The 17,880-nt window shown below is 42.9% G+C and overlaps 3 protein-coding genes across 6 annotated transcripts; 2 read left to right on the top strand and 1 right to left on the bottom strand.

The window, feature by feature from the left end:
- Positions 1-425: 425 nt before the first annotated feature.
- On the top strand, positions 426-1,451 carry gpbar1 (G protein-coupled bile acid receptor 1). The gene has a single exon (XM_071918303.2). It carries the CDS (start codon positions 426-428, stop codon positions 1,449-1,451), a length of 1,026 nt encoding a protein of 341 aa, XP_071774404.1.
- A 2,237-nt stretch (positions 1,452-3,688) lies between these two features.
- Positions 3,689-11,493, bottom strand: LOC139926276 (intermediate filament protein ON3-like). 3 transcript variants are annotated; one of them, XM_078291116.1, is made up of 10 exons: positions 11,365-11,493; positions 10,802-11,162; positions 9,300-9,508; positions 7,839-7,899; positions 7,424-7,519; positions 7,061-7,225; positions 6,258-6,383; positions 5,289-5,509; positions 4,995-5,020; positions 3,689-4,344 (listed from the first exon to the last, which is right to left on the bottom strand). In XM_078291116.1, exons 2-10 carry the CDS (start codon positions 11,009-11,011, stop codon positions 4,175-4,177), a joined length of 1,284 nt encoding a protein of 427 aa, XP_078147242.1. In that variant the 5' UTR covers positions 11,012-11,162; positions 11,365-11,493; the 3' UTR covers positions 3,689-4,174. The 3 variants fall into 3 exon arrangements, with proteins under 3 accessions (XP_078147242.1, XP_078147241.1, XP_078147243.1); XM_078291115.1 differs by having other exon boundaries at positions 10,802-11,493; XM_078291117.1 differs by having other exon boundaries at positions 4,203-4,390; positions 10,802-11,493.
- LOC139931614 (keratin, type I cytoskeletal 18) lies at positions 11,354-17,125 on the top strand. 2 transcript variants are annotated; one of them, XM_078291113.1, is made up of 8 exons: positions 11,354-11,787; positions 12,292-12,374; positions 12,660-12,816; positions 13,022-13,183; positions 13,331-13,456; positions 14,915-15,144; positions 15,875-15,909; positions 16,530-17,125. In XM_078291113.1, the coding sequence occupies exons 1-8, from the start codon at positions 11,440-11,442 to the stop codon at positions 16,967-16,969; spliced, it is 1,581 nt and encodes a 526-aa protein (XP_078147239.1). In that variant the 5' UTR covers positions 11,354-11,439; the 3' UTR covers positions 16,970-17,125. The 2 variants fall into 2 exon arrangements, with proteins under 2 accessions (XP_078147239.1, XP_078147240.1); XM_078291114.1 differs by lacking the exon at positions 15,875-15,909 and having other exon boundaries at positions 16,530-16,678.
- Positions 17,126-17,880: the final 755 nt, after the last annotated feature.

Raw genomic sequence — 17,880 nt, 5'->3', positions numbered from 1 at the left:
ATTTTAATCACCACAGCAATTAAGGAAGTGTTTTTGGGCCAATGTCAGCGAAGTCAATGAAGATGATTTCACCTGATTTAATTTTAATTTTAATTTAAAACTTCACAAATTTTTGCCAGACTGACAATTTGCTGAACATTACTCATCATTTATGGTTAAATTTGAAACATATGACTTGTTGATATGATACATGTGGCATTCATATGTGAGTAGCACTTGCTCACACACACTTTCCAGCTCCCTGTAGTGATGACATAGTTTTTGTGGCCCCAACTACCACCAAAGTTGCCTATCCCTCTATTTACCTTGTCATTGCCTCCTTTGAGAACTTTTGTGCTGTGCCTCCATACAGGACACCTGCACCTTGATGGGAGTGGAGACAGGCTCCAAGGCGGAGAAGGTCTGGTGGTCTGATTTCACCTGCGATGGACTGCAACGACTCCCAACCCCTGCTGTCCGGGGAACAGCTCATCTACGCCATCACCGTACCGCTGTCCACCTCCATCATCCTGGCCAACCTGGTCATCATCTTGGGCATCGCCTGCAACCGGCAGCTCCACAACACGCCCAACTACTTCTTCCTCAGCCTGCTGGTGGCCGACTTGTGCACGGGCGTGGCGCTCCCTTTCATACCGTGGATGGGCCTGAACCGAGAGTTGAGTTTTAGCTCCTGCCTGGTGGTTCACGTTTTCCCAAACTTCCTATTCCTGGCGTTCCTGTTCAACCTGGTGATGGTCCACTACGAGCGCTACATATGCATCGTCAGCCCCTTGCATTACAGCAGCTTGTGGATGCATCGCAGTTTTCCGCTTGCGTTGCTAGTAGTGTGGACACCACCACTACTGTACGCATCCCTACCTGCTTTTGGGTGGAACAACTGGACAGGCCCAGACTGGAACGGCTGTTGTGCCGGTAGTGGACGAATAACGCCGCTTACGAACTGCTCAACAAACGGAACCGCTTGCTGCTCGTACCGGCGAGTTTTCCCCAACGCTTTCATCTATTTGGAGGTGTACGGGCTCGTCTTACCCGCTATCCTTATCATTGCGGGCATGACGGGCCGCGTTCTGTGGATCACCCGAGGCCAGCTGAAGGACATTTGCCGCCTCCATCGCTCGGTGGAGAGGGGAAGTCAAGCCTCGGACCGGGAGCAGAGGCTGAACCTGCGATACGCGCGCTGCGTGGCGGCGGTGTCGCTGACGTTCCTCGCGTGCTGGGTGCCCTACATCATCTACATGCACGTCTGCGTGGCGTTCTTGCTGAGCGAGACCAAGTGGAGCTCCACCACTCATATCGTGCTTTCATGCACAGGCATCGGGAGTATGGCGGTCGTGCCGCTGGTGCTCGGCCTGGCAAACAGGCAGTACACAGAACCTGCGTATAAACTGATGCAAAAACTCCGAGACAGGTGGAGACGAAGAATGCGGGAATCGGAGGAGGTTTCGCTCTAATACAGATGGATTTTCATATTTATGATGATGAATGTGCAGTTAATGATGCAGCCAGTGATCTCAAACCAATGATGTGGATGGACGGCATTCCTACTGATCAAGGCTGCTGCGAGGAAATGTTGCAGGAAATCACCAGAAAATCTACAAAGCAACACTGCATATTTTTCTTTGATTCTCTGTTACATTTATTTATCAATGTTCTCCAAAAAAGCACTCTCTGGGGCTTTCCACTTCTTTAGGTTTACAGTTGCATTTACATTTTAGGCATTTAGCTGACAGTCTTATCTACAGTGACTTACAGTGAGTGTGTAGTTATACAGTAAGTGCAGTATCCAGGACAGCATGACAAATTACATTAATCTGTTTCACAACCCTTCATAACCAGCCTCAGTCTCAAGAATCAAGTCAGTTGAGTATATTGAAGACAAATAAAAAGAGAAATTAATTCTGTCTACTTGTGAAAGATTCTTTCAACCACCGATATCCATAAAACAGGTAACTTATGAGGTCTGTTTTTCTTTTCTGGCCTGCAATATATGAAAGTGGAAATGTAAATTATAGAACGCGAAATCAAAGCACCCTTGTATCTGAGTTGTACTTCATAGAAATATAATCAACCCTTTCAAAAGACATTATTTCTGTTGCTCTTTTCTGCTGTGGACTTTCTGGAGACATCGATGGACGTCAACTAAGCCGGTTGTAGATTTTCTCCATCCGTCACCCCCCTGCCTGCAGTGTTTACTCCTACTTCTCTCTCCAGTGTTTATCTACATGCTGGTATGTGAGCTGAGGGGGGGGAGAGGATGCATTCACAGTCCATAATACATCTGGAAGACATGGGGAGATTAAGCCTACAGCAAGAACACGAGGGGAAAACTAAGTTCACATGAATAACTCAACCCAAGAGTCTCATTATATACACTATATAGGGGTAGCCATTAGTACATGGCTACTCCTTAAAATAGCAAGCCTGCTTGATGTGAAAGCTGAAGTGAAAATCCACCAAGACATAAGTTTCAAATTCCAGCCATATTTGGATAAAATGTTAAATGAAGGTGAAATAAAATCATGCCTGTACTGTGGTTGTGCTTCACAGACATATCTGCTCTTTCAAAGACTTATGTCTTAACATCTTAAGTCTTTACTTTTATGCAAAATATCTCAATCTGTTTTGTTTCCCACTCAAAACTGTTTTTAATGTGCAGTGGATACATATATGGGGGGAATGAGACAAAGACCAATATTTTGTTTACCTACTAACGCTAACTTGATGCACTTGATGCAAACATACAATTTTCTTCCAGATATGTGTGTGTGTGTCTCTATGTGTGTGTGTGTGAGAGAGAGAGGGAGAGAGAGAGGAGGAGGAAGGCAGGGGGTGTTACTGTTGTTATTTTTATGAGCATTTCCAAGTTTGAAACAGTGGAAATATCAGGTACGTGCAGGGAGAAATGAATGCAGGATGAGACCGCAAGGCTTTCCCCTAACTCTCCTGCCGATGACTTATTCCCACCTACATGAACCGGTGTCCCTTCAGAAAGCCTCTCTCTGTTTCCATCGAACAAACACAGAGGGAACACACCGTGCTCAAACCATGTCTGGATCTTTTAAAGTAAGAACCAGATAGCATCTTCAGTTTATTTCCATAAGTTTGTGTGTGTGTTCTGGTCGAGAGAGAGAGGGAGGGAGAGAGGGAGAGAGAGAGAGAGAGAGAGGGAGAATGTGCGTGATGACCATCTATTGTGCGCTTGCTTAAAACTATGTACATACTGTCAGTATAAACATTAGCATCCTGGATACATATTCTGATATATATTCTGATTACTTTCAACCATACTTGAGGTATAAATGTACCAGTACAGATAGGAAAATGTGTAAAATTACTACTAATTATTAGGTTCAGCAAAATTATTTCAGGTTTGTATACAAACACACCTGACACTAAATGGCCTTCTGAGTTTCTTGCTTTCACTTTAAAAGTATTTCCAGAAGTAATCCTCTAATTTTTCACAAGTATCTCTGTATATCAGAATATATCATTTTTTTAGGTAACAGTTATATTTTTTTGTATTTAGAAGATGTAGTTCTTACAAGTATTACTACCCGACCCCAGTGATATGAGTATGCTGAACACACAATGTGTCTAGGAAACATTATCTCTGTGTATGTATGACACTGTTCACTTGTTTCTACCTTCAAGATATTAGTAGATGCGGAGCAGCCAACGGAAACACACGCTCGATACCACAAGTTCCCCTTTTTATTCTGCACTCCATCAAGACACCTTCAGACTGTTAGGTATGTGGGGCTTCCGATTCACAAAGACAGAATTGTATATATTTCCATTTGGCTCACAAAGCATGAGAAAAATCAACGGTAAGAAAGGTGAAAACAACACAAAGCGAAGTCAAGTTTGGTACAAGCATTGCTGCGAGTCCGCAAATATAAACAAAGATAAGAACTTTTTAAAAAAACACCATAATATGAACAAAATGTCTCCAACTTCAAACAAAACCTTCCAGGAAAAAGTATTGAACCTCCCAAGACAGTAGATAATAGTTAAACTCTTAAACTTGGCCAGATAAACCAGGAAGCACACAGAGGGAACATTCTGATCATTACATTCAGTATCATTTGTCGTTTCTTTTTTTCCTCAAGAGTGCAAGTACAGATTGTGAATGTGAATTTCATCTTTTTTTGTAGTGCTGACAGGACAGATCGTCTCAATCGTCAGCGTAATGGGAGCTTTCGGACACGACTCTGCCTGCCTCCACTTCCACTCGGACCAGCAGGCGCTTCTTGGAGACGGGGCTTGTTGTTGCCGGGGCAACGGCGGGTTCGATGAGGAGTGGCTTCACTGGTGGCTTTTGCTTCGATGGCGAACGGACAACGTCTGCGTGCAAGCAAGGACTTGGATTGGTTGGATTGTTTTTACAAATCTAAGCAAAAGAGAGGGTTGATTTTAGTTGGGACACAAAACATAAATCAATCATTAGTATAATGGGGAAATTTCTTGGCTTTTCTCATTGTCCGACTTGCCAAAATAGAATTAGCTCTCTCTGCTTGAAAAGTACTATGTCAATACTGTTATTATTAAAGGAAAAATCCACCGTCTGATACTCTTACACAGATAGATATCAGTCTGTGACGTTCAGTGCTTTCCAGGATCTATTTTGTGATGAAGTGTTCACCAAAAAAATTACTTTTTTGGTGAACCCACTTTCCTTTAACCCGCCTCGTCTACTTCTACTTCAGTTTGTGATCTCCTACATTTCCTAGGCTACTGTGGGTGGTCTCTCTCCTCTTCTACGATGGATTTCTCCCTGTGTGATTGTTGAACGTCTCTTGGTGCAACATGGCGGCTCTAGGAAGAAGCCCTCGGTCTTTGATTCTGAGGGACTGACACCAAAACCTGACGTAAAATATTTCATTGTGAAAAATAGCCAGTAGCTGTTTTTTTTTTTATCAGTGTTAAAGTGTTTTAGGTGGATTTTTCCTTTAAGAATTGATGTCAAAACTATTTAGAAACAGAATGTCTCTTACCTGCCTGACGCATCATGTCATTCATTCTTTAAAGAGATGGAGAGACAAATGTTAGTGTAAGCATTCATGTATCATGGTATGTACATTTTAACACCCAGCAACATGGGTGAATACACTGAATATGACCGCATGCATGTAGATATGTGTCCATACAGCCCCCCACCCACCTACACACACACATACACACTTACAGGCTTCCTCAACACACTCCCCTCTCAGCCACACCTTCACACCACTTTCCCCCGCTACTCTTCCCTCCTCCCCCCCCCCCCCCCCCCCCCCCCGCCTGCTCACCTCTTCTCCTCGCCCTCCAGCAGCTTGCGGTAGGTGGCGATCTCGATGTCCAGGGCCAGCTTGAGGTTCATCAGCTCCTGGTACTCCCTGACCTGCCGGGCCATGTCCTGCTTGGCCCGCCGCAGAGCCTCCTCCAGCTGGCCGATGTTCTCCCTCGCCTGGTCCAGGTTCTTCTGGCCGTCTGTTTCTGTGTCCATGATTTCCTTCTCCATGGCATCTTTCTGCAGGGGAAAGAGAGGATTACGAGGTGGAATTTATGAAGCAGTCAGTCGATGTGTATTTTGCGTTGTAGGCTACATTCACACTGCGGCTGAAAGTGTCAAATAGAGGGCTTTCAGTCTCAACAGAATTCAACATGGTTCATTTCTGTCCAGTATTTGACAGGGAACTGATCGTTCTGCTTCTGATAAATCTGATCAATTTTGTGTTTAGATGTCAGCTAGCTGTTCGGTTAGAAGTGTCTAGTAGTTGCATGTTAACAGTAACTTCAGTTGCTTTGCTAAATTAGCTCGCTGGCTAGTTAGCTAACAAAGCCAAAAACCAACTGTCAAGATTAACTGAACACTTTTCAAGCTACTGTGTCAAAATAACCTAAATTTGAACACAAATCTACCTTATCTGACTAGTCACTTTTACTTATAACATTAGTTAACTGACCTAAAGCCACATTGATCTTAATCTCTCTTTTTCTAGTGTGGTTGATATATATTTAGACATCATTTGCATACAGTTGTGGTTGCTAGGTGATGTGTGACACAACAGCAAAACCTCTATTCTGATTTTTTCTCACATGACAAAGATCTGATGTTTTCTGATCAGTGTGGATAACAAGCAGCTGCATGGAGTCCCATTCATTCAATTCTAATGTTGACCACAAAATTGGCCTTATATACTTAGTCTGAATGTGTGTGTGTGTGTGTGTGTGTGTGTGTGTGTGTGTGTGTGTGTGTGTGTGAGAGAGACCCCCACCTTCTTCCTGAGGGCGTCCAGCTCCCCATTGAGCCTCTGGATGAGGCGCAGCATGTCTGCGATCTCCTTCTTCACGTCACGGACGTCCTGCTCGTGCTTCCCTGCATTAAGGACCAGGGCGTCCATCTGAGGAGACGGGAGGGAACGGCAAAATGTGTTGTATGTTGTTGATGTATGTATTTTTAATCCAGGGAAGGTTCGCAGAGACACACACGCTCTTTTTCAACAATGTCCTGCTTCACATGCAGTTCACACACACTTGCATCGTGAGGGATTAAGTTTGAAATGAGATCCATATTGAACAAAATCTCTTGATGAGATCTATTTAGTAGTGTAAGGAAAAACAACTGAAATTAGGAATAGAATCAGAATAAAAATATGAAACCATGTAGCCTTAACTGAAAAAATCGGCTACTGATTGAAGCCAAAGACGTTCTGTGAATTCCAGCATGTGTCTTTTTGTTGGTTGTAGTTTTACTTTTTGAATAGTTTAAATAGTTAAAAAGTTGAAAATACTTGCAAGTCATGTGTCTAATTTACTGGCACAAATCTGCAGCAAGGCATGCCTCAACTGCTTCAAATATTTGCCCAGGTATAATTATTTATACTACTGGTTTAAGGAAACTCTCTGAAATTTCTTCAGTACATTTTTGAGCGATTAAGATGCACACAGTTACCATAGCTCATTGTTTGGTTATACTTGTTTATTAGAATTAGTAGTATAGTAGCTGTTGCAGTAGTAGTAGTAGTATATATTATTATCTCTTCTTATGTATATAAATCTCCTCCTTCCTCCTCCTCACCTTCTTCTGGTTCCACTGCTCGGCCTCCTCCCTGGTGCGGGAGGCCATGTCGGCGTACTGGACCTTGACGCCCTCGATGATCTCGTCCATGTCCAGCGCACGTTTATTGGTGTTACGCACAATCACCGTCTCGTTCTGGACCTGCGACTCCAGCTCCTTGATCTCCTGCGAGGAACAGACAGGAGGAACACAGAGTCAGTGAGAAGACGGTGATCTACATCCACTTCTTCTCTGCTTTTAATGTTGAAGGTATATTTGTAGAGTGATATGTGTTTCATGTCTTGCACTGTATGTGATGACCACCATGTTTCACTATGCACCGTGTTATTATGTATAAGTTATCGATTTGTCAATCAATTTTACCTCATCATAGCCCAGCCTGAGGAACTCCAGTTCTCCCATCAGGTCCTCCGCCTCCAGAGCCAGGTCCACTGTCCCCAAGTGACCTGCGTCCACCTCCTGTCTCACACACACACACACACACACACACACACACACACACACACACGTGGATAAACATGAACAATCTATGAGATTACTGTTTTAAGGACTTGTTTCCAAAATGTTGTGTATCCATGTTTGATAAAAACATTTAAAAAAAGCCTTAAATTCATTATTCAATATCTATAAAATACAGTAAATCTGTAAAATTTCAGTTACCTTCCATCCCTTAAAAAGTACCATAATATGTTTGAAATTTGTGTCATTTTATGAGTTGGTGTTCTTCATTTTTATCATTATTGGCTAAATAAATGAGCAGAAAGGCCAATCTTCTCACCTTTTTGTTGATGACAAACTCATTCTCCAGTTCATTTTTCTTTTGCAAATCTTCCTCATACCTGAAGGCAGACGGGCACACACTGAATCACTGAATGGTTCCTGTTTTGAAGCCTGTGTACGTGTGTGTGTGTGTGTGTGTGTGTGTGTGTGTGTGTGTGTGTGTACGTGTGTGTGTGCATGTGTGCTGAGCAGATCCAGACTGAGTTAGCAGGCCACAGGGTGGATGGATGTCCCGCCCCGGCCCCTGGATCTCTGCCCTGACAGTTACATATTCTCCCCCAAAATCCAAAATCCACAACCTCCATTCTTAACCTTAGACATAGTGCAGGATCCTCCTCGAACCCAAGTTAACCCCTCTGACACGAGCTTATTTTAAGCTTGATGAATGGTAGAAGCCCTCTCAAGAGCAGCGAACCAGGTGGGAAAACGGACAGCGAGAAAATGCCATTTGTCACTGCAGCAGGATATGAGGCTCAAAAACATAGCAGGGACTTTTACTGTCCTGTCTTTGCCTGTAGCATCTACACATGTATATTTGTGTGTGTTTTTGTGTGCCTGCATGCTTCATTATGCTTTAAAAAAATCCTGTCCACACTGAATAGAAAACTATCTGACTCTTGCTCAGTGATTCATCCTTTGTTCCTTTTATTTCTACATATTAGTCAACTAGCGAGGTCAAGAATCTTCCTTATGTGAATTGAAAACAGAACAGAAGAGAAAAGAAGAGTTGGTTGAGTTAAACCTCAGTGGGCAGAGCCAAAGAACCACAGTTTTTCAAACTAAGTAACAGACTGACTGAAGCCCAGTGAAAAGGATGAGGTAAGAGAGGAGGAAGCTAATATTAGGGAGGTCAAAACGTTCTGCCCACAGTGTAATTACTATGGCTAGATTGTATTTTTTAGTTAGTAGCAACTTATCTAGGTTAGCTAGTTAGCCTAGCTGACCTTCCAAGTTCAAACTAGCCATACTAGCCTATAGCTAGCTAGCTAACCTTCCAATATCATGAATGCCATGGTCATGAATGAATGGAAAAATTAGTCCTTGCCATTCATATTTTTATTTATAGTTTGAGTTCCTTCTTTACCATTCAAGTTTGTCAGTTAGCTAACTTGCAACTGTGGTTCTTTGGCTCCGCCCACTGAGGTTTGGAGTTGGAACTCAACCAATGAGATTATTTCTACCTCCAGACCAGCTCTGCCTCTGAGAAATGTCATGGTATAACTAAAACTGCAGTATGCAATCAATCAGTCAATCAATCAATCAATCAATCAATCAATCAATCAATCAATCAAGCAATCAATCAATCAATCAAGCAATCAATCAATCAAGCAATCAATCAATCAATCAACCAACCAACCAACCAACCAGTCAGTCAGTCAGTCAGTCAGTCAATCAATCAATCAATCAATCAATCAATCAGTCAATCAATCACTCAATGAAAGCAGGACGACAGACTGACTTGTTCTTGGTCTGCTCCACCTCCTCCTGGCTCCGGAGTAGCTCCGCCTCCAGTTTGGCTCGATCGCGCTTCAAGCCCTCGACCTGCTGCTGCAGCTCCACCGACAGGTGCTTCACCAGGTCCTCGATCTTCCCCTTGTAGTCCTCCTGCTCCTGGAGGATCTTCAGCCTCGTTTCAAGCACTTTGTTCTCATTCTCCAGGTGTTTCACCTGAGAGGGAGAGAGAGAGAGAGAGAGAGAGAGAGAGAGAGAGAGAGAGAGAGAGAGAGGGAACAGGTAGATGATAATAGTGAAAACAAAAAAAGGAGGAAAACAAAGACAGGTAAAGTTGACAGAAAGGAGAGAATGAAAAAGTTGGAGAAAAGAGTAGGTGCAAAAAAGTGTTGGAGTTTTGGAGTGAGGTAAATCATAATGATTTATATAAAGATAAAAGCTTTTTTTTGTCTACGTCTTGTCTCTGCGGCATGTCAAGATAACTTAAATCTGTATATCCTGTCAGGTGTAAAAAAATATGTAGGCTGAGGGCCAAAGTTTACGTTAAATTATGACTATGGTTCATGCTGATAATGACATGATGATTCCTAATGCATGTGTGTGTGTGTGTGTATGTGTATGTGTGTCTTAATGAGAGAGAAAAAAACCCAAATACCTAGACTGAAGAGAACACTGCTAAAGGTTTGTTGCAGTTATCTAATTGGCCGCAAGATGGCGTCTTAGCTGTAGACCATTCTTTGGTGTGTGTGTGTGTGTGTGTGTGTGTGTGTGTGTGAGGCGATAGACTGTAAAGGTGTGAGGAGACGAGAGGCTTTTTTTGGCCGCAGGCTCGGAAGCCTCAGTGCGTCTGACAGGTTTTCAGTGCAAATATTTTATCTCCCCAAGGCTTATAATTTACTGAGGACTTGACTTTGGTCTGTTTTTGAGACTGGCAAGAGCTTTTTTTTTTTTTTTTTTTGACAGAGAAGAAAAAAGAAGTAGAAAGAGTCACCCAGTCTAAAAAAAACAAAAAAAACAAAAAACAAAAACAAAGGCCTAAAAGAATACAAAATAACATAGATTTTTTATTTTTTATTTTTTATTTTTTTAAAATAAAATAGGCCTAGGCTTACACTTCATATATTATATAGCCTACACTATAACCCCCAAAAATAAGAGAAAAAAGGCCTAAAAGAATCATTTCTCAAGACCCATTTATACAAAAGGCCTTTTTATAATTTTACTTTCATGTTTATACTTAACTTACAATTATTTTTTTTTTTACCATATTAGGCCTATTATAGCCTACTTTTCAATAATTTCTTTTATTTCCCCTTACTGTTTTTCCCCCAGTTTTTTTCTTTTTACCACCTGTTTAAGCACTTTTTAACTTCGTTTTTAAAAGAAGTTAAAAGTTAACTTCGTTTTAAAAAGTGGCATAAATAGGCTAAATTGGGCTAATATTTGGGCTATAGCTAATTAGGCTAGTTATTTGGATTGTTATAACATAATAAAAGAAACGTTGCAGACCTTGTCGATGAAGGCAACGAACTTGTCGTTGAGTCCGACCATCTGGTCCTTCTCCTTGGTCTTGGCCGTCTGGTCCTTCGGGTCCACCTTACGGTCCACCGGGGCGAGCAGGGTGGGGTTGCTGGGCCCGACGGTCGGGTAGCTTTTGGGCGCTCCTGTCCTGCCGGCCGGGGAATAGGACTGGCTGCTGTATCCTCCACGTTTAGACATTTTGGTGCGTGTAGTAGAGTGAGATTTACCCCAAAAGTGGTTCGAAATGATCAAGTGCGCAGGCAAGGGAGTCTACCTGTATACCTGCACCCATAGGAGACACCTGCTTTTAAGGCGAGCGGGACCACCCCGCACCTCCTCAAAACTCTGCCTGCGTCCAATCAAGACAGGACAAGTGCAAAATTACAGTGAGGAAAATAAAAAAAATGAACTTGAAATACTTGATTTTCGACCCTGAACCTGTTTGTCAGGAGGGGTGCTGGACCCGGGGAGCCAATGGCATCAGCGGGGCCGGATTCATGCGTAAAACCCCCAAGTATAAAACGGTACCTGGATTCTGTACAGCTCTATACCTGACCAGGTGATACCAGCTCCAGTCGGACTCTCTCTCTCTCTGTCTGTCAGCTCACTCCCATCCAATCGTCGTCATGCCCAGGAACAGCGCCGGCAGCATGTTCGGTGGAGCCGGGGGAAGGGGCTCCAGGGTGTCCGTGGCCAGTCTGGAGGGGCTGCGGAACGTGATGCGCAGCGACCCGGAGAGGGACGCCGCCGCCGCCCCCGCCGCCGCGGCAGCTCCGGTGGCCGCCGCGGACGACAAGAAGACCATGCGGGGTCTGAACGAGCGGCTGTCCGGGTACCTGGGCAGGGTGAAGCATCTGGAGAAGGCCAACCAGGAGCTGCAGAAGCAGATCGATGACATTTTGGCCAAGAGGGGAACGCCCGATGGACGCGACTGGGAGGCGGTGGAGAAACCACTGGCTGGCCTCAGGAAGAAGGTGATTATCTATCTATCTATCTATCTATCTATCTATCTATCTATCTATACAAGTCGTTACATTTAGTATTGCACCCTAAAACCTTTTTTTCCCTAATTCCAAGTGAAATATTCTAACAATGAGCTGATAATTTGATCCAATGCAAATCAACTTGATACTAGAGGAAGAATAAAGCGGGTCACTCTACTAGATTATCCAGATAATCAGAATGATTGAGCAAGTTAATTTGTATTGGAAACAAGTTAAATTATCTCATTCACTTACAGATATTTTTTTTTTAGCCTATACTTGTGCTAAGGAAAACTACATTTTAAGACTAGGCTATATGAGTTGTCAAGATGGATATTTTTGCAGCGTGAATTAACCGGAGGGCCAAATGTTTCAACATACAGTTTGAAATGTTGAAATGCTAAATAAAATTAAATTTTACATCAAAACAATGTATTTGTTTATTTTTTTTAGCCTAATAGAAATATTAATAATACTTTGCATTCTTCCTCTCAGGTGAAGGACATGACCATGGAAAACGCCAAGCTGCTGCTCCAGATTGACAACACCAAACTGGCCAACGACGACTTCAAGACCAAGTAAATGACATGCATTTTTGATACAAAATCAATAACAACTGATGGTAAAATATTAGTTACTGGCAAAATGATGCATGATGGTCTAGCAAACCTATAATGTAACATTATTCCCACGAGAGAGAGATGTGGATCAAGCAGTGAATTAACAGGCTTTGCATACATTTTGCCTGCCACATCATTTAATGAATTTACATGATTTCATACATTTATTAGCATAACTATAATTTGCATTGCCGTTTCTGCTGTTCACGGCTCACTGTCGGGTTCCTCCTCCCCCCTGTGCAGGCTGGACGGTGAGAAGCAGGCGTGTCAGATGATAGAACAAGACCTGGCTGGTCTGAAGAAGACCATCGATGAGACCCAGCTGAACCGCATGCAGCTGGAGAACCAGATCGAGTCTGTGAAGGAGGAGCTGGCCCGCATCAAGAAGGAGCACAAGGATGTGAGGCCAAAAAACACACACATACACATCTCCACCCCCCCAAAAAAACCAGCATATGCATATTAACACATGTTCATATTGCAAAAACACCCATAAAAACACACATAGCACAAAGATGCAGACTTGCAGCACATGCCATATTTGCAGAAACATGTTATCTGAAATTAGGGACAAATTTACAACTGCTCTTCCGTGGCTCCTGTAGGAAGTCGACGCCCTCCGTAAGAAGGTCAAGGACTCCAGAGTTGTGGTGGAGATGGATTCTCAGGACTCCAACCTGGCCGAGACTCTTAAGAAGATCCGCGGCCAGTACGACAAACTGGCCAAGAAGAACCTGAAGGAGACCGACGACTGGTACCAGAGCAAGGTGCGTCAACCAAAAGCATGTCTTTTCCTCTTCCTCTCTAATTATCTTGCTGTGTTCCTAATAATCCTCTCTCCCTTCCCTTTTTTCCCTTTCCCTCTCCCCCTCCCTTTCTCACTTCCCGCCTCCATCTTGTTTTCCCCTTCTCAGTTTGACAACATCAAGGTGGAGGTGGCCCAAAACACCGAGGCCTTGCAGTCGGGCAAGACGGAGCTCAACGACCTGCACAGACAGAGGCAGCAGCTGGAGATCGACATCGAGACTATGCTCAACATGGTAGCCTCACACACACACACACACACACACACACACACACACACACATCAGGTCAAATACACACACATGCGCACATACACCCCCCTCCAGCCTGTTCGCAAACCTCACTTGTAATAATATACACAAGACGAGAACAAAGTGAAATGTATGACCTGGAGCTATAGCCTACCGCAGACAGATATACAAGGAAAACAATGGAGTTGAGCTTTATTGTCAATGCTTCAATGGCAAAGTCACTCTCAAGACAAGTTTGGAGACGCCCTGATTTGACACAAAACCCCTCAACATCAACGTCTTCTTGTTTTCTTAACATCGTTACAACGCAGCTCATTCAAGACACCAGGCACACTTCGCATTAAACACCAAAGGCAAAGCTCTAAAAAAGCCTTCTAATGTCATGTAAAGAATGAGAAAACCGCCTGGAGGGGTGTAAGTGCGCCTGTCCTTTTCACGAGCATTCCTGACTACCTTGTTATTACACTGTAAAACTGATAGTTCAAACCAGACAAGCTCTCCGTCTCCGTCTCCGTCTCCGTCTCCGTCTCCGTCTCCGTCTCCGTCTCCGTCTCACTCCGCCAGCTGGAACTGGTCTTACGCAACAAAACAAAACAAATTGAGAACACGGAAAAAGGTCAAAGGTCCCGAAGATGTTTATCCCGATTGCTTTGGGGCAGGTGTGTGTGAAGTGCATTGTGAGCAGTGTGTGGTGAAGCTTTGGCCAAATTGCAAAGTCAACACACGGAGCAGACTTCTGCACCAGCCACCCACCCTTCATACTTCCCTTCCATCCCTCCTCCTCCTGCCTCTTCCTCCCACACAAAGCCCATACAAAACCTCCAAAGTATGTAAATCCATGCTGTTATATTGATATTTCTCTGTCTACCTATGTGTCTTTCTTAATATGTGTTCTTGTGATGCGTTTGACGAACTATCTATCGGCTGAAGTACGATTCTAAAGCAAAAGAATGCAAAGAACGAAGGACGGATAAAGATCCAGGAAGTGTACTTGCCCACCAAGGCTGCATCAGATAATGACTTCTCCATTGAGAATCACTAATAACTTAAATAATAATAATAATGCAGTTTTATTTGTATAGCACTTTTCTAAAACCAGTGTTTACAAAGTGCTTTACATACAATAAAACCCAAAGAGACAGTGATGTAAAAGTACCACAATTAAATAAAATAAAGTGGAATAAAAAATAATAAATAAATAAAAAAATAGAAATAAAAGGTAATACAAGAGATACACAGATACAACTAGAAAACAGACATACAACTAAAAACAGATAGAATTTTACATAAAAGTTGTCCCCTAAAGAGTCAGTAAATAATAACTAGTAAGTAAAAAAACATGTAATAAAACAAGAAACACAATTACAAAATTAAAGATAAAATGGAGATACAAGTATAAGGAGCGCTCCTGGATTTGCTGATCACATTATATCCTTGTCTCAGATCCGCTCTCTGGAGGAAACCCTGAACAACACCGAGGGGCGCTACGGTCACGAGCTGAACCGCCTCAACCAGATCCTGCTGGGCCTGGAGGCGGACCTGGGCCAGGTGAGGTCGCAGGTGGAGCGGCAGGTGGACGACTACCAGGACCTGCTGCACGTCAAGATGAAGCTGGAGGCGGAGATCACCAAATACCAGCACCTGCTGCACGGCATCACCGCCGACGAGGCGAGGTGAGAGGACGGGCGCGCTGCTTTTTTGGTACCGGAGGAGGGTTGGAGATGCTCTGTGCACACGGGGCTTGTCTCTGGTGCCGGTTAGAAGCAGGAGTAGAAGAAGAAGGTCGTTCCCAAAATGATACATATACATCCATTAAAAAAAAGAATTACCTGAAGTTCATCATTCACTATCTGCAAAACAGAGATGATCCAGTCTATGAAAGTGTCAAGCGAGGGACTTAAGTTACCTACTATCTTTAAAAAGTTTTGAAATTTGAAGAACAAGGACCTTCTTCATGCAGTTTGATGCGATAACGGCAAGTTGGTTTTAATGTGTTCTTTTGAACTAGCCATGAAGTAAAGGCTTTTCAAGTTTTTGCTAGAAGTGTACCTTGGAACTCCTTCTTTTCCATTTAAAGCTGCACTAGGCAAGATTTAGGCAAGATTTAGGCAAGACACACAAGATTTATCATGTAAAAATGCACCTGTCTTATCAGTCTAAATCACAAAGTGAGGCTGCAATAAAGAAGTGTCCCATCTTCCCTAATTGAGAATCTGTAGATTTGCCTTGTTTGCTCAAATGACATTGAGAGACCCAGAAATCACCACCAACATCATCACATACACACACCCAAACACACCCAAATCCACACAGATGTCGAGCCTTTACACATTTATTTAAGTCAGCTTGGTATAACTGTTGGTGCGTTAGTGTCAGTGTACTTATCCTCTTCTTCCCCGACAGCTTGGAGTTTTCTTTAGAGGACGCGCTGAAGAGCGGTAAGTTCTGGACCCTGCTGGAAAACATTCGGGAGAAAATCACAGCGGCATGTTTGTGTTGTGACCCAATCAAGCAGTTTAGCTCTAAGCCCAGGTTACGAAACTTACATCTATACAGAGCTGAGTCAATTACCGACTGAAATGCTTTCAATTACCGGGCAAAATTAGTCTTCCCCTGAAAAGTAATTGATTCCATTTCAAAGAGTGATTTGATTCATGTCTAGCATTACAACGTTGCTGTAGAGAGGTGTAAGCTATATGGTTGACGTTCTACCCCAAATAAAATAACCATATGGCTTAAACCTTTTCATTCTGGAGTTTATACGGTAGGGAATAGGGTTAAATTTGGAATCTAACCCTCACACCACTTCTGGTAATGGCTAGTAGTGTCACTAAACTTCACCTAAACAAAGTGTAATTTTCACCTGTTGCACCTTGTAGTTGCATGCAGTCACACACATGATCTTAACACAATGTATGGGAAGCAGAAATGTCATGATTCTTTTTTTTTTTGCAGTCACACACGGGGAAAAGGAAAGGTGAAGGACAAATAAAGCCTGATGTGTCTTTCTGCTTGAATCCATGTGAAATCTGATTCACCCTCTTGTTTCCTCCTAAAGGCCAGCAAAAGCCTGCTGATAAGGCGCCCGAAAAGCAGGAAGATGTGAAAGAAGAAGCCCCCGTGAAGCAAGAAAATGCCCCCTCCGATAAAGCCGCCCCCCCAAAAAACACCAAAGCCCCTCAGGAGAGCACCCCAAAACCAGACGAACCCCCTAAGGCGGAGACGGTTGCTGTCAATAATGCAGCGCCCGCAGTTAGCGCTGAAGCCCCGACCGCTCCGAACAACGACCCCGCTAAAAAGAAAACCCCCAAGACCAAAACTAAGAAGGGCTCATCTTCTTCTTCTTCCTCCTCTTCCTCCTCCTCCTCCTCCTCTTCTTCTTCTTCTTCTTCTTCTTCTGAGTCAGAGAATGAAGATAAAAAGGCCAAGAACAAAGATAAGAAGCTCAAGAACGAAGATGAAAAGCTCAAGAACGAAGATGAAAAGGCCAAAGATTGATCTTATCTCTTTTCCGCACTTTTCTTTCACTTAGCTTTGCATCACATCAATGATATTTTAAACCCGGTATCGCACTGATGCTGTGAACCCTGTGATGTGACTTGGAGGCTGTTACAATGCATTTTCTGTCTGATTTGTGGTGGTGAAATAAATATATTTGACTTCAACAGAATGTCTTCCAACAATGCTTCATTTACCCACTTATCTACTTTGACAGAGGAATTATGTGGCAACTAAATAGTAGATTTTCTAAACTAGTTTTTCTATCCTCATTTACCTAGAAGATACAGTATATCAACATGTGCCGTAAATGTTTTCGTCGCTAAGTAAGGCGGTGAGTGAAAAGAGAATTTGGCCTTTGAGGACTAGTAGAGACAAGTAGAGTAGATATGAAAACCCCATATCTTTAAAACATCAACAGCAGCCTTGTTTTTAGCCTGACCACCATGCATTTTTGAGTTTCCAAAGGGGTTTGAAATGTTTTTTTAAACTCCAAGGATGGTAGAAATTTCTCAACCCATAGCAGTAATACTTAAATTGAAGTTACATGACTTACAAGGTTTTCACATGACAGAAACATGTATATACACACATTAGTAAACCCACAAATATGTCTAAATGAGAAAATATTTCAAGAGAACCTTACACATGAAGGTTTAGCATTGAAAACACACACAAGTCATTTATGGCCTAATTTCCCCTTTAATAGTGTACAGTAATGTCTTTGAGTGATTTATCTAATTACCTATGGTTGTAAAGATTTTGGGGATATATAAACTTTGATGATACTGTGAAGAATGACAACATTATAAGCCAAAATATAAGCCTAAAAAGGTATAGGAACAGATGGGACAGTTAATGGTGGGTCCTGCAGTTAAAGGACAGTTACTCTGACCATCAGCCCACCTTGC

This window comes from Centroberyx gerrardi, chromosome 21, assembly GCF_048128805.1.
Source record: "Centroberyx gerrardi isolate f3 chromosome 21, fCenGer3.hap1.cur.20231027, whole genome shotgun sequence".
Classification (NCBI taxonomy): Eukaryota; Metazoa; Chordata; class Actinopteri; order Beryciformes; family Berycidae; genus Centroberyx; species Centroberyx gerrardi.
Note: the sequence above shows the minus strand (reverse complement) of the source record. Positions and strands in the feature narration are given on the sequence as shown.